The 15,963-nt window shown below is 33.9% G+C and overlaps 1 protein-coding gene across 1 annotated transcript; it reads right to left on the bottom strand.

Moving 5' to 3' along the window:
* Positions 1-271: 271 nt before the first annotated feature.
* LOC145324471 (uncharacterized) lies at positions 272-13,095 on the bottom strand. Its single transcript, XM_080167057.1, has 15 exons — positions 12,997-13,095; positions 12,292-12,358; positions 11,482-11,546; positions 10,585-10,661; positions 10,001-10,065; positions 8,783-8,859; positions 8,628-8,683; positions 8,218-8,274; positions 7,472-7,566; positions 4,235-4,325; positions 3,262-3,309; positions 3,131-3,180; positions 1,765-1,815; positions 874-951; positions 272-375 (listed from the first exon to the last, which is right to left on the bottom strand). Exons 1-15 carry the CDS (start codon positions 13,024-13,026, stop codon positions 272-274), a joined length of 1,011 nt encoding a protein of 336 aa, XP_080023183.1. The 5' UTR covers positions 13,027-13,095.
* Positions 13,096-15,963: the final 2,868 nt, after the last annotated feature.

The following is a 15,963-nucleotide window of genomic DNA, read 5'->3' on the forward strand; positions in this document are numbered from 1 at the left end:
AGGAATCAGTAATCCAAAAATCAGATCAATCGGATGATTAAATCACATAAAAAATTGTTGTTAAAAAGTTAAAAATGAACGTGCTTAAAATGGACTTACGAACATTCTGGTAACGATATAGAGTTGCTACGCTTTCTAAACCTAACTTCTGCAGGAATCATCATGCAAAGTTTGAAATCAATAGGACAATTCTAACTTGCCAAAATTAACGAAAAAGCTATCCGTTACGTACAGACGGACCCTAATTATATAAAAGCTTCGCTTTAAAAAGTTATATTTGATTCCTGATTTGATCTGATGAGTAAATAATGACAGAAGGACTAACAATGCTCATTATAACGTCCATCATTATGGTCGTACAGAAACTCTGCAAAACTAAAATATAACAAAAGACAACATAACAAATTATAGAGTGGTTACGAATTTATATTAAAGCTGAAATAAAAAGGGGGATAGTATTTTTTTTTCTTCAAACCCAATCCCTACTGGGGCCTATACCTATACTTGCTTAATCTTGCGGGGGGCTACCCTATATCTAATAAACCTGACCTAAAACTTACTAAGAACTACCCTGGCCCGTATTATAGACGAAGCCCAATCTGTCCCACTTTTGAGCAAGATGATTCCTATATGACGTCATATAAAGGGAAAAGAAAAAGGGAAGGGGGGGGGGGGAAAGAAAATCTCTTCAAAAGAGATGGGAGAAAAGGGAATCGTCTTGCTCAAAAGTGGGACAGATTGGGCTTCGTCCTATTATCAATTTATTTCAAAGAAAACAAAAAGGGGGGGGGGTAATGGTTCCTGTGATCAGCTAGGTTTTTTTTTATCATGGAAATCACCATATAATTTATTTAAACATAGCATATTAAAAACCTGCTGGGAGTCGTGTTATATAGATTAATAAGAAGTAGATACAGCAAACAATAAGTATGACAATCAAATGTATGATTCCTGAAACAATATGAGAGTACATTTCAGACACTAATTAGTTACTAGGTAATAATTTCGATAGATTGATTTATTTTAATATAAAGTTTTGGAAGGATAAGGGGGGGGGGGGTTAATGCAACCATCTCGTAATCAATGTAAAAATGGCACTTAAAATTCGAATTTTGATCTGAAATTTTGCATGAGTAACCCTTGGTAGGTTTTTTTTCCCTAAATCGAAAAAAAAGTTGAAAAAGTAACGGCTAACGGCTCAGCCGTTTAGCCGTTTTTGGCTATTTATAGAGCAAATCTGTCATAAATTACGTAGAAATCAACTTTTTGAAACATATTTTTGCTTTAAATCATGTGAAATGATACAAAAATTTTTTTTTTAGATTTCTAGAACCAGCAACTACCGGCTAGAACCGTTTGAAAACGTTTTGGATCGGAAAAGAGCATTATGTGGAGAGAGGTTTCGTGATGAATTTCGCTTGAAAATACCCAACAAATGGCTAAACGGATGAGCCGCCAGCCGTTAGCCGCTCTTTTCCAACTTTTTGTTCGATTTAGGGAAAATAGACCTACCAAGGATTACTAATGTAAAAGTTCAGATCGAAATTCGAATTCTAAGTGCCATTTAATCACTGATTACGAGATGGTTGCATCAACCCCCCCCCCCCCCTTATGTTTCCTGCATATTTTATCTCTCCTTGTTGCATTAAACCCTCCCCCCCCCTTATCTTGGTTGTATAGTTCATATTAACAGAGTCCAAATTATATTGCTGATCTAAATGTAATTTTGTACTGATACTTGAAAAAAAGAAATATTTGTATAACCTAAAGTAGCTGGCAGCAAATTTCGCTTTCTTTTCCGTTCTCGATCAAGTCCTATAAAAAGTGCATAATAATTATCCAAGACCCTCAAATTAATTAAGATTGGACGAAAATCTTGGCGGCTGGGGTAGAATTTAAAACCTAGATGGCTACTGATCGGCTGCGGCCTTTGATTACGTCTGCGGTTTTATAAAACCTAAATCTATGGTCATAGACGTCCAAGGAGGTAAATGGGTGGTTACACTTTGAAACCCCTTATTTTACCCCCTAAAAAGTTTGAAATATATGTACATTAGATTCCCACGTCAAAAAAAAAGCTTGGACGTCCTTGCCTGTGGTTGCCAAGATTTGTATGAAAATAAAATGATTTAATTACCTTTTAAAGGGTGTTTAAAAAAAAAACAATCGCTTCACTCTTTTCAATATAAATCCTACAGTTTTGGTCAAAAACTAACAAAAAATGACCCAAATCATGTCCATGCAATGACAATGAGAAAACACTATTGAATTTTGATTTCTACTCACCTCTCCTAAGCACTACAGCTCGAGTTTTAGCCCTTGTGGAAATTTTTCCCTACGTGGAGAGTGCATATTTTATTACAAATTAAGACAGTTTTGGCTTTTTTTAAAAAGAATAAACTGTCTAAAGTACTTGAAATCTTGTAGATAGACCCCATAATGTTTTGAGTTTTTGATGGGGAATATAAAGACCTTTCTATAGACGCCTTAGCCAGATTTCTGACTCAATCCTTGCCAATTTGGCATCAAAAAGACAGACCAATCAAACATTGAGACATGACTGCTCTGTATTTAAAAAAAGAACAAACTGTCTTAAGTACTTAAAATCTTGTAAATAGAACCCATAATGATTAGAATTATTGATGGGACATGTAAATATCTTTCTATAGACACCTTAATCAGGTTTCTAACACAATCTGAGCCATTTTGACATCAAAAAGAAAGATCTGTTAAACATCAAGAACTAGAGAGACTTGTCATGTCTAAATGTTTGATGGGTCTGTCTTTTTTATGCCAAATTGGCTAGGATTGAGTTAGAAACCTGGTTAAGGTGTCTATAGAAAGGTCTTTTCATGCTCCATCAAAGATTCTAAACATTATGGGGTCTATCTACAAGATTTTAAGTACTTAAGACGATTTGTTTCATTCTAATCTCCATGTAAGGATAAATTTTCACAAGGGCTAGGACTCGATCTGTAGTGCTCAGGAGATGTAAGTAGAAATTAAAATTCAATAGTGCTTTCTCATTGTCATTGCTTGGACATGATTTGGGTCATTTTTTGTTAGTTTTTGACCAAAACTGTAGGATTTATATTGAAAAGAGTGAAGCGATTGGTTTTTTTTTAAACACCCTTTAATGATTTGTTCTCTTCAGTTTTCTTTTTTAAAAAGACGAACAACCTATTTATCAAAAATATTAAAAAGTTAGATTTTAATTTGTTTGTAAAATTAATTTTTTTCAATTTTATAATTAAAGATTACTGAATATAACAAATAATAGTTGTAGAATGACAGACCAGAAAGAAAATCCTAAAAAAAGTATAAAAATATTAACTGGAACTTTCAGAGCTAGATTTTTTAATATAAACTAGCAATCTTTTGATTTTGCGACCGTTGTCTGTAAATTAAAAAGTTCAATTGGATTAATTTACAGATACATTAATCATGAGACAGCATTTTCCCTCAAAGTTCGGTGTTGGATTCCCCCCCGCCCTATTTTTAAAATAAATTGAAAATCAAAGGGGTATATATATAATAGGGGTGAAGCGTTTTGAGCCCCTATTTGGCGAAGTCCGGCGAATGAGCCCCTAGCCTAGTGATTCTATCCAACAAGATACTTCAAGTGGTTACAGATTGAAGGTTTATTCAGAACTAAAATTATAGTACAGAATCATAGTTTATATACACAAAATTATAGATATTGGGTAGGCAAATCAAAAGGGGATGGAGATGATGGGGAAGCACTGTCCAGTGAGGGAGAGAAGGGTAGGTCAGCTGAGGGGGTAAGGCTGGTGTCACCAGAGAAAGGGTAGGTAGCTCTGCTGGAAAAGGGGGGAGGGGAAACCCCTTCCCCCTGTTATCTGATGGCAAGGTGACCGCGTTAATCCGCCGATGAAAACAATGGATGTTCGGCTGAGGAATCTTAGTGAGGAGATTAGAACACCTGATAACATTATCTACAATTGGCTGGTAGCAAAGCTTCTCTGGGAAGCGACAATCTGTCGGACTACCACATATACATAGTTTCTCATTTGTTTGTTACTTAAGGTTTGGTTATATTGGGTACTGGATAGCCGCTCAAGGTTAGGCTTAGGACCCCCCCCCCTTTTTTTCAACCTATTAAAAAAAATACGTGCGTAGGATTCCAGTGCTTGACTAGCACTTTGTGGGAATGCACCCATGAGACAAATAAATACTTAATTTTGATACTGAAAAAAATACTATTATAACTTACATTAAGGGAATGTTGTAGTTCCAAATTTCATTGAAGCTAAAATTCTGTTTGACATAAGTTTTCTCATTAACGTTCCATGCACTCATACAAGCTAAACAAACTATATTACCTAGGGAAGTTTTTCCTTAGAAATTAAGACATTCTATTGTAATATCAAAAGTAGCATAACAAAGATATTAAAATAAGAATTAGGCAGCCACTTAAGTCTTGGTTAGCTAAAAGAGGAAGGAATTAACCACTAGATCTTATTTTTGGTGTATTTATGAACCAAATCTTGATTAATAATGTGCATGATTATTTAATATAACTTCAGTCAACCAACTCTTTGATTTCACGACATTTGTCTGAAAGTCTCAACTGTGCATGGGTCACGCTGAGTTTGAGGCCAAGGCATGCTCCCTACTTTAACTATTTAATTTGCGCATCTGACATAGCAGCAGTGGAATAGGAAAAGGGGGGGGGGGGAAATGTGGTGACTCGTGCCACGCAGGGAGTAAGGGAGGGGACAATGGATCGAATATTCAATTTTTAGGAGTCTCAGACTTTGGGGACTGGCTTAAAGGGAATGTGCAAGAATTTAGCAGTTTCTGACTGAGTTTGGGGACTTGCGCATAGAATGCCGCTACTCGTTATGTATGTTTTGAATATTGCAGACGGGGAGACGGGATAGGGGAAGTGGGGGGAAGGGAAATAAACACTCGTTGTGTTAGTTTGGAATGTAGCAGACAGGGAGAAGGGAGGTGGGGGAAAGGGGCAAGGTAAATAAACAGAATAAAAAGGGGCAGTCATATTCTTGCTATGAGCTGGCCCCGTCCAATAATCTTTTAATAAAAAAATCACACCAAAAAACCTCAATATATTTCATCAAAAACAAGTTGTGATTTCACTTTACATGACGCTATGGAAATCTATTATTCAATTAATAATCCCTTTATAATTTCCTACAAATTTATTGGATTAAACTGGATTTCATGCCCTTTCTTTGATAACTCTTATATTGAATTAATTGCCCATTGTCCCCTCCCTTACTCCCTGCGTGCCACGACATACCAGCAATTTTATTTTGGGTGCTACTCCCTTAGTTTTAGAGATAATTGGGTGAAATCTTTTGGGCTGGGTCACTAATTACCCCAAGTTTTGGTATCTTTCAAAAAAAAACGGCGGCGGGTCCGCCGCTCCCGCCGTTCGCCGCCATTTTTCGCCGCCGCCAAAAAAAAAATTTTTATTGCATTTCTCGCCGAATTAGGCAATTTGGAATCATTTGAGACCATGTTATTTTTTTCAAAAATTTTTCCCCTTATAACCAACCCTGCGGGGGGACTTTCAAGTTATTGCATTTCTCGCCGAATTAGGCAATTTGGAATCATTTGAGACCATGTTATTTTTTCAAAAATTTTTCCCCTTACAAGCAACCCTGTGGGGGGACTTAAGTCATTTTTTTTCAAATTCTCGTTTATCAAGATATATCTTAAATTCAGTGCTTCTCCTGTGCTTTTAAAGATATTGAAACAAAATCTTTTGAGGTAGATCAGCAAAAAAAAGTTGAATAAAAAATGGCGGCGGTACCACCGCTCCCGCCGTCCACCGCCATTTTCGCCGCCCACAGGACGACTTGAAAGGGGAAAAATTTTTGAAAAAAATAATATGGTCTCAAATGATTCCAAATTGCCTAATTCGGCGAGAAATGCAATAAAAAATTTTTTGGCGGCGGAAAATGGCGGTAGACGGCGGGAGAGGCGGTACCGCCGCCATTTTTTATTCAAATATTTTTTACTGACCTACCTCAAAAGATTTTGTTTCAATATCTTTAAAAGCTTAGGAGAGGCACTGAATTTAAGATATACCTTGATAAAGATCAGCAAAAAAAAAGTTGAATAAAAAATGGCGGCGGTACCACTGCTCCCGCCGTCCACCGCCATTTTCGCCCCCCACAGGGTTGCTTGTAAGGGGAAAAATTTTTGAAAAAAATAACACAGTCTCAAATTATTCCAAATGGCCTAATTCGGCGAGAAATGCAATAAAAAATTTTTGGCGGCGGTGGCAGAAAATGGCGGTGGACGGCGGGAGTGGCGGTACCGCCGCCATTTTTTATTCAAATATTTTTTTACTGATCTACCTCAAAAGGTTTTGTCTCAATATCTTTAAAAGCTTAGGAGAGGCACTGAAATTAAGATATACCTTGATAAACGAGAATTTGAAAAAAATGACCAAGTCCCCCCGCAGGGTTGGTTATAAGGGGAAAAATTTTTGAAAAAAATAACATGGTCTCAAATGATTCCAAATTGCCTAATTCGGCGAAAAATGCAATAAAAAATTTTTTTTTTGGCGGCGGCGAAAAATGGCGGCGAACGGCGGGAGCGGCGGACCCGCCGCCGTTTTTTTTGAAAGATACCAAAACTTGGGGTAATTAGTGACCCAGCCCAAAAGATTTCACCCAATTATCTCTAAAACTAAGGGAGTAGCACCCAAAATAAAATTGCTGGTATGTCGTGGCACGAGTCACCACATTTCCCCCCCCCCCCTTTCTTAACATCTTTAGTTATGACCCAATATTGGGCCAAAATTTTCATCACCCCGACAACTAGCGGATGTGCTATGTGTTACGTCAAAATCGCGGGTCAGATGAAAAAAGTTTATTTTAGTGTTAAGCAAAAATGACTTTGCAATTGTAATAGTAAGTAGGTCTAATAACACCCTTTGCTAATTTTAAAATCCAAATAAATCTAATTTTTGAGAAAATTAGATTTGAAAATTTAAAGTTCAATTTCCATCCCCTAGGAGTTACCGTACAATCATGACCAGAAAAGCAAATATTCATACTTTTCATTCTTTACAACTTTGCTTTTATGAAGTCTTTCATAAAATCACTCTATATAAGATTTATTTAAAGCTGAATTTCCGTGACCTTAGCAAAGCAACTGATAAAAATGGCCATTGATTAACTCCCTTCAGGAGTGGTTTTATGAAGAACCTTATAAAAGCAAACTTGTTCAAAATTTTATATCAATAATCTTTGCATTTCTTGTCATGATTGTTTAGTAACTCCTAGGGGAAAATTGAACTTATAATTTTCAAACCTAATTTTCTCAAAAATTATATTTAGTTGGATTTTAAAATTAGCAAAGGGTGCTATTAGACCTACTTACTGTTACAATTGCAAAGTCATTTTTGCCTAACACTAAAATAAACTTTTTCATCTGACCGCGCAACAGTGATAGCTTCTCGTAAACATGTTACCATTTTTCATAATTCCAAAGGAATTTGTAGGGCTATCATTGAACAGACATTCTACAAACATGGCACCTAGAAATAGTTCTACGGCAGCAACAATCCTAAATTAAAATGTGTCTGCAATATTGACCAAAGGATTATTAAAGGAAGCCTGCAGGAAATACACCACTTTAATTGCCGAAAAACTGCCAAAATTAATTCCAATGCCCTAAGCTTCAATAACAATGATATTAAAGGCATTTTAAGGATTTGAAAATCTTTAATTTTTTTTCCAAGTTTAGGGTATTGGGTCCCATAGTTCCCGTCTTTCAGCAGCTGAAGAAGTGTATTTCCTGCAGGCTTCCTTTAAATAATCTTTATTCCTATAATCATGGTAACAAAGCTACTCTATAACTCACTTTGTTCTACCTTTAGTCTGTACAGCTTAGGGGAAACGTGATTCTCTTGGCATCTTTTGAAAATATACTTGTATATGAATTTTTGTGTGAAGATTCATATGATCCATGCGCGTCCACTAATTGAACTAGTTTGTCTGTCTATCTGTAGTGCTTTATTTTTACAGGGGAAATTGATACATCAAAAGATAGATTTCCGTATGTTATATAAATTATTGAATATGATTTCTATATGAACTAGGATTTTGAAATTCCCCACGTAAAATTTATTTTATATTTTACTAAATATTTTAGATATATTTTTTATACTACACTACTTATTGATTATTGTAATCCCAGTTTGATATATTTACTCACTTTATTAGTGAAGCAGGAGCATTAAGAAATCGATGAAAGGTCATCTCCATTGTACCACTGAAAAACGCAAATATACATAAAACTAAAAAATATCAAAATTTACCACTTGATTTTTACAATAAGCGGCTGTATCATAGCTTCAAAGAGTACATATGCAAAGAGACAGACATTTTACCCTTTTTTTATATTATAACTAGCATCTACGCCCCTAGAGGCCTCTAGGGGTACTTGGGAGGGAGAGGAAGTTGACCCCCTACTTTTTTTTCAAGGGTTAATCTTAGGAGTCATAAATATTCCTAATACCCATCATAAGCTACACTGTAGAGGAGAACCATATAGGTTCAGCGATTAGCGAGATCCTTTGGTACAGACAGACAGACACAGATCCTGTTACTTTAATATAAGGATACCTGACGAGTAGATATCTTGTTAGAGCTGTCAATGAAATATATATAATCAAAGCCATCTAAAAGAATTTTTAACTAAATAAATAGTATAGTTTTATTTTACATTTTTAACCAATTTTAAAACTTTCCTATAAGAAATAATCTTGATAAGTACTTACATTTCCATAGATCATACAAGCAGTCAAAAGTGAACAATGACTTTCAATTTCAGATTTGGTTTTGCTATCACCTAGACCTGCATAACATTTAAGTATAGAGAAACAAGGATGACAACATCCATAAGTAGCGAAGCATTATTGGAGCACTATGAGTTTTAAACATTTATCGCTTGGAAAACTTGAGCTCATATATAGACATTTATTTCCTATATAGATCTGTCATATGGATCTTGATGAATTAAAGCAGGCTGTTTTGTAAATGTTATAAATTGGAAGATTTCATTAAACAAAAGTTCCCGCAAATATAAGTATTAAATAAGCATATTCAATCCCTGATAATTTTAGCCGTCAATCCTGAATAGGAATAGAGAAAATCACGAAAACCTAAAAATCTAGTAATCGATCTAGCACCCCAATTAATAAACAAATCTCAACAAAACTTAGTCAAATTATTTTGAATGCAAAATAAATTAATCTCTGAAAGTTTCACACTTTGAAAATCTAGGAATCCATCTAGCACCCCAAGTAACAGACAGATGGACAAAACAATGTATAGATTAGATGGGCATATGTCTTAGGAATCAGCACATAAAATTTCAGCTGTCTATCTTGAATAGAAGCCGAGAAAATCACTTTTCCCCCATAGCGTTACGGACTGACGGACATACAAAGTGAGTTATAGAGTAGCTTCGCTACTAAAAATATGACAACATTTAAAAGTAGCAGAGTACAAAAAAATCATGGATGGAAATACGGAAAAAGTGATTTAAAGAGAAGATGTTTATAGTGTCAAGAACAAAATTACGAAATCTTTAAAATGTATTTTATGTTTTAATTCTTATGTTTTTGTGCCATGAATGAAAGACAGACGGACCAAGTAAATAATATAATAGATTTTAATTGGTATACATAATTTTCACATAAACATTTCAGCCGTCTATCATGAGAAGTATCCAAGAAAATCACATTTTCTCTTATTATTGAGTAGCTTCGCTACTATAATTCAAGATATTAAGTGTACATATCTTTTAGACAATGTTTTTACGTAAATCAAACAACGTATCTTCAGGACTGATTAGAAAATGTTAAGTTGTCTCTATGGTATTTTTTTGTTTTTTACAGTCCCATGTCTCTATGTGGGTTTCAAATTGTCTGACGGGCATACAGTAATATTCTAGTTGTAGAGTAGCTGTGCTAAAATAATAATTATTTAATAACCTGAAGATAATCCTTCAAAGAACATAAAATTTCGCCAGGGGGCTGTAACTGCACAGTAATAGGTCCTTCATAAAAGAATAATTCAACATGATTTTTAATACACTCTATATAACAATAAAAACTCTAACATGCTAACATTGACATCACTTATTGGTCAGTTGGTTCATCCAGTAGTATGGGAGCGGATGGGGGATCATTATTTTAGCCAGCTACAAGTTTCACTCTATTAGAATACATGATAATGTAAGATCCATACAATAATAAATAATCACCAATTGCTTTCTGTGCAAAAGTAACAATATAGGAAATCAAAGGGGGAGGGTAGATGTGTCAGATTTTTAAAGCTTGTTTACTTGTGACTATTTATAAAAGTTCTGGATCATCGAAAGAAAACGAATTAGCGGGTTTCGTCATATTTTCACAGTACTTTTTGGTTACTTTGTTTACCTCTACTACATAACATGTTCATTTTAATATTTTCTCAGACTAGAGCCTCCCTCAGGGGCTAGAAATAGGAGAAAAGCTACTGTGAAAATGCTACAAAACCCGCTACCTCGTTTTCTTTCCATGATCCAAAGTTGTACCTGTGTATCACTTCTAGCCATGTGAATACATTTATTGCTGAATGATAACTGCTTCTGTCCATGTAGAAAGAATACAACTGAAAATAAATAGCTTTTCTTCAATAAGGCAGAGAGAGAGAGAGAGAGAGAGGGGACAATGGGCTGTTTATTGAAATAGTCTCTAAAGTTTTATGATAACGTTTTTTTATGCGTTGGCTTAACAACTTTGGGGACTATATTGAATTTTGATTGGTTGATTCATTAGGTTGAGTGGTTAAACGTTTCAAGCACTAATTTTAATCTACAGAAGGGGTAATTTTGCGTATCATCACTGGGGATGTACGCACAGCAATTTATTGGCCATTGTTTTAGGATCCCTGGCAATACGGAGATAATACTATTAGAAGTAAATTATGTTTCCTGCATATTTTATTTCTCATTTTGTGTATTGAACTGACAAAATAAATAAATAAATAAAAATAAATAAATAAAACAGCCAAATAATCTTTGTTTTCTACTGTGCCGTAAAATCATAAGTAAGCGCGCCTCAACTAACCCTTTCCCCAAGTCCAACAAGGATGGGAAAAAATCAGGGCTACAGTAAATATATTTCTTTTAAGGCATAAACTTTTTGATGTTATTGTTATTAATGTACAGCCCTACCAACATTTACACCTATAGAGTAGCCATGCTTCTAAAAAAAAGAATATTAAAATTAGGGTTGGACTGGATACTTATTTGGCCGGATATCCAGCTAATTTATAATGCAGTATATCTGGTAAATTACCAAATAACCGGATTTTGAAGAAGCAAAATTTTTTTTTATTCCGGATATCCCGCCAGATAGTTTTAATATCCAGTATCCGGCCGGATTTTGAAAATGGCCGGATATTCGGCCTAACCTTAAAAGAAACTTACTATAAAAATATTTAACACAGATCCTACAAAGTTGACAGCGGTAGATAGATGCCAACAATTTGGATCTAAAAGTAATTAAAATTGCAATGAAAATTAACAAGGATTTAAACAATATCCATAAGATAAAAGATACAGAAATAGATTTAATTTAATTACAAACATCCATAACTGTCTGATTCAGAATGACAAATTAATTATATGATTATTTGTCTAATTTCTCCCCAGTTGTGTTTAAAATATGATAAAATGAGTTAAAGAGTGGGTTGTCAGTCAGGTGAATCTTCTTGTAAATATCAGAACCAAATCTCATATGGCATGCATGTAAATAGAAGTTTATGTCAGGATAAGCTAAAGTTACAAGCTCAAGATATTCCGAAAGTCTGCCTCATACAACAGCCTGCAAAATCAAATAGTATTACTAGGGTTGGCAATCCGAATCTGGAATCCGCCCAATTTTGGAATCCGTTTCTTAATATTGGATTTGGATTCTTAATTGGTAGGCTAAAATTAGCGTCTTCAATTTTTTCTTTCAACTCCCCCTTTTTGAAGATTATCATCATTATATATATAACCTTTTTAAATATGGTTCGATTTTTAAAGCCTTTTAAAATATTGCTAGAATCTAGAATCCGAATTCGGAATCCGCCAAAAATAAGATTCTGGAATCCGCGGGAATCCACCATTTTTTTGACGGATTCTTGTAAGAATCAGAATCCGAATCAGGTCCAAAAATTTGATGGATTGCCATCCCTAAGTATTATGTTTATTGTACAGACAAAATGAATTATAGAGTAGAAACTCCGTTCTCACCTAGGTCCCTTTGAGTGTTGTACTGCATTAATAGTTCTCTTATAGACTGTTCTGAGGTTGCAGGAAACTACAATAAAGCTATCTATGCATTAGTTAATCTACTTTATGATGATAGCAAAGAAAATACAGGATCCAGCGGTCAAACTCAATACGAGTTCCAGCTGATCATAAATCTGCATGGAAAATAAAGAAACGACGCATTCATACGACGCAATACTAGTATTTTCCCCTATGTAAAAAAACGATGCATTTGACCTCATACAATGTTTTTTTTTATCATTTTTCTCGATATGGTCTTTTGCCATATGTGTTTTAAATCCATCGCGTTTTGGACTTGTTTTGCGACGGAAAACTGAAAAATGCGCCAGGTTTATTTATTCAGGGGAAAAAATAAAATGACGTTGTTTGCATCGTGTTGTTGCGGGCAAGACACTACAAAATATTAAGTGATTAGTTGGTTCTCTTTAACCCTAAATAAAGATGTTTGTGACTGGCTAAGACAGACTCAACCCAAGCAAACTGCGAAATTTTGCATTTTCTTTTCATCCATCTTACTTTACGGCAAAGTTTTTAAAAAAATATGTTTGTTGTCTTTTTCTTTGAATAGGTAACAATCCAAATACATGAATAATGTTGTTAGCTTATTATTGCTGCAGAGCATATACATATGGGTGCTTTTGTTCTTGTTTAATTAGAATGTTTTACCTTTAAATACCATTCACTGTTTTCAAGCATTTTCTAAATAAAATTCTAGGATAACTTTTTATCTACCAACAGGATTTTCGGATATATATTATCTAATAGTATACAAGAACACAATATTTCATTATATCTAAAATTTTGATAAAAGTATTTACATTTTCTAAATTTTGGTGGATTTGTCCTTAGTATCAATGGCCTCTTTAATCAAGGGAAGGAGACGGTCCAGAAAAAAAGACTAAGGATCTTGAAATGGAGAACTCAATTGTTTCAATAATTTGCAAGATCTTAACAGACAGACAATATAACTAACTAATTTATTATAAAAATGATTACCTAGGTAGGTACCACAATTTCAAATTACATTAAATTGATTATTTACTAAGCTTTCTAGTGCACTCCTTGTGTGTCATTATAAAGGGAATAGTAGCTTTTGCCAAATTCCATAAAGGTGTGAGTTTAAAGACCTAAAAAACAAGAGTATATTGATATATAATATTCACTACTTAGGTGTATTCCTTATTGAAAAGAACTACAGACAAAAAAATTTATCTTCAAGTTAACGATAACTGGAAGTTCTAAAAAAAATCGTCACATGCTTTGATTATGTCAAACTCACAAAATTTCATTTTCAACATAGTACCTATAGTAAAATTAGAGATATTTTTTAGAGATTAAATGCATTAACTATAGTAAAAGTAACAAGTAATACCTTAGCCACTCCCCTAGCCCTCTTGCGGCACAAAAACCCTAAACATTGACCTAACCTTAGATTTCTAAGAGACCAATTGACCATCAAAATAATTTATACTACCCAAACTCATAGCCTCTGGATTTCTAATTGAATTATTATATAATTTTAAAAATTACGGATATTGCCAATAATTTTAAAGATATTAACTTTTTAAAATATTGTCTTATTGTTCATAGTAAAGATTTTTTTTAATGCAACCATCTCGTAATCAGTGAGCAAATGGCACTTAGAATTCGAATTTCGATCTGAACTTTTGCATGAGTAATCCTTGGTAGGTCTATTTTCCCTAAATCGAACAAAATGTTGGAGAAGTAACGGCTGATGGCTCATCCGTCTAGCCGTTTTTTTTGCCTATTTTCAGGGTAAATTCATCATCAATTACATAGGGATCAACTTTTTATAACATATTTTTGGTTTAATTCATGTTAAATGAAAGCAATAACCAGTTTTAAAACTTCTAGTACCAAGAGCTACCGTCTAAAACCGTTTGATAGTGTTTTGGAGTGGTAAAGAGTAATATGTGGGTATAGGTTTCGTGACTAATTTACACTATAAATAGCCGAAAAATTGAAAAACGGCTGAGCCGCCAGCCGTTAGCCGTTACTTTTCCAACGTTTTTTTTCGATTTAGGAAAAATATACCTATCAAGGATTACTCATGCAAAATTTCAGATGGAAATTCGAATTATAAGTGCCATTTGCTCACTGATTACGAGATGGTTGCATTAACAACCCCCCCCCCCCCCTTACATTAATATTTAAAAATGAATTGTTATCAGTTTGACAAAAACAAAGCATTTGGCGAATTTTTAGCGATTTCCAGATATTGTTGTTTAAAAAAATTTGTCTATACCTAGTTCTATTCAACAAGAAATAAAGCTATGTAGTGTATATAAAGCTTTCTACTTCTGTTTTAAAGTGTTAAAAACCTATATGGTTCTTCTTTACAGTGAAGCTTCTTATAGAGAGAAGGTTTATAACTATTTTAGGAAGGGTTCTCCACCCTCTCAAGAAAAAAACACCTACCAAAAATTACCATCCCTGAAAATTTTTTTACGTTTTCTTTTTGAAACTTAAATTGAAAATTGGGGTAGTCACCTTTTCCCCTTCCCAGAGGCATCTAGTGATGTAGCCGCTAGTTTAATTATTAGGTGTTTAATAAATCTATTACCAGTTGCGCCCCTAACGTATTTGGGTAATATATGATAAATCTGTGGCTTTCCTGATTAGCAAAAATAAATTGGGAACTTTTTAAAAACAAACTGAATACTTACCATTAAGGACATAGTTAGTTAATAAATAAATGTTATCAAATGTGGTCTGTTTAAAACTGAAAAATTTTTTGGAGTATTTCTATATTTAAATATTTTCCAAATTAAAATTTAAGATTTTGTTTCGAGTACTTAAGATATTTAGTCAAGTACCATATTTTGACAAATATTTCAATTTTAGTTTGTGTTAGATTTGTTGATATGGGTGTCCGTCGGAAACTGTTTGCTTTGAAACGCTTATTACTCCGTAATACATATCAAAGGCACTCTAGTATCAGGGAGGCAGGGGAAATAAGGCTGTTTATAACACTAGCTCTCAAAGTTTTTTGATAACGTTTTCTTGTTCGTTGGTTAACAACTTTTTTAAAATTTTGATAAGTTGTTTCAAAATGTAAGAGGAAATTAAAGAAAAGCTTCGCTTTTAAAAATTTAAATTAAAGTATCCAAAGACGTCCAATGGGGGTGTAAAAGGGTGATTACCCCCCTACACCCAAATGAATTTGAATTTTGAAGTTTGAATTTTTACCCCCCCCCCCCTCCCAAAAAAAAAGCTTGGACGTAATTGCCTATATGATATAAAGATTACCCAAAATATTTAATTTTGAATTTTTACCCCCCCCCCAAATAAAAAAGCTTGAACGCCCTTGAATGCGTACCTGCACATTGAAATTTTTCTAATAAAGAGGGACACCTGATTTAACATATATTTAATATCTGTAATTAAATTTTAATTGGTTTGCAGTGTCATAAATATATAAATCAATTATATAAGGACTAGAGTTGGCTCGATATAACTATCTCACTATTGGCTAGTTTTCTATAAGTACATATCTATTTATCTATTTCAATTTTCCTCCCTCGCCATTACTATCTAAAAGAAAGAAGTAAATATTCAATATTTTAAATGGTTATAAAAAGATTTCTTCAATTATATTTTTTATTTACATTA

Source organism: Acartia tonsa, chromosome 7 (genome assembly GCF_053477335.1).
Source record: "Acartia tonsa isolate MP-2025a chromosome 7, ASM5347733v1, whole genome shotgun sequence".
NCBI lineage: Eukaryota > Metazoa > Arthropoda > Copepoda > Calanoida > Acartiidae > Acartia > Acartia tonsa.

What these genes read in the sequence shown, in the direction of transcription:
- LOC145324471 (XM_080167057.1), bottom strand. Translation starts at nt 13,026, where the DNA reads ATGCTTGAAAACAGTGAATGGTATTTAAAG. An exon ending in CTTTGAAGGATTATCTTCAG is followed by an intron (nt 8,860 to 10,000) that starts GTTATTAAATAA and finishes AATGTTATGCAG; the next exon opens with GTCTAGGTGATAGCAAAACC. An exon ending in TTTGCTGCCAGCTACTTTAG is followed by an intron (nt 952 to 1,764) that starts GTTATACAAATA and finishes ATATTGTTTCAG; the next exon opens with GAATCATACATTTGATTGTC.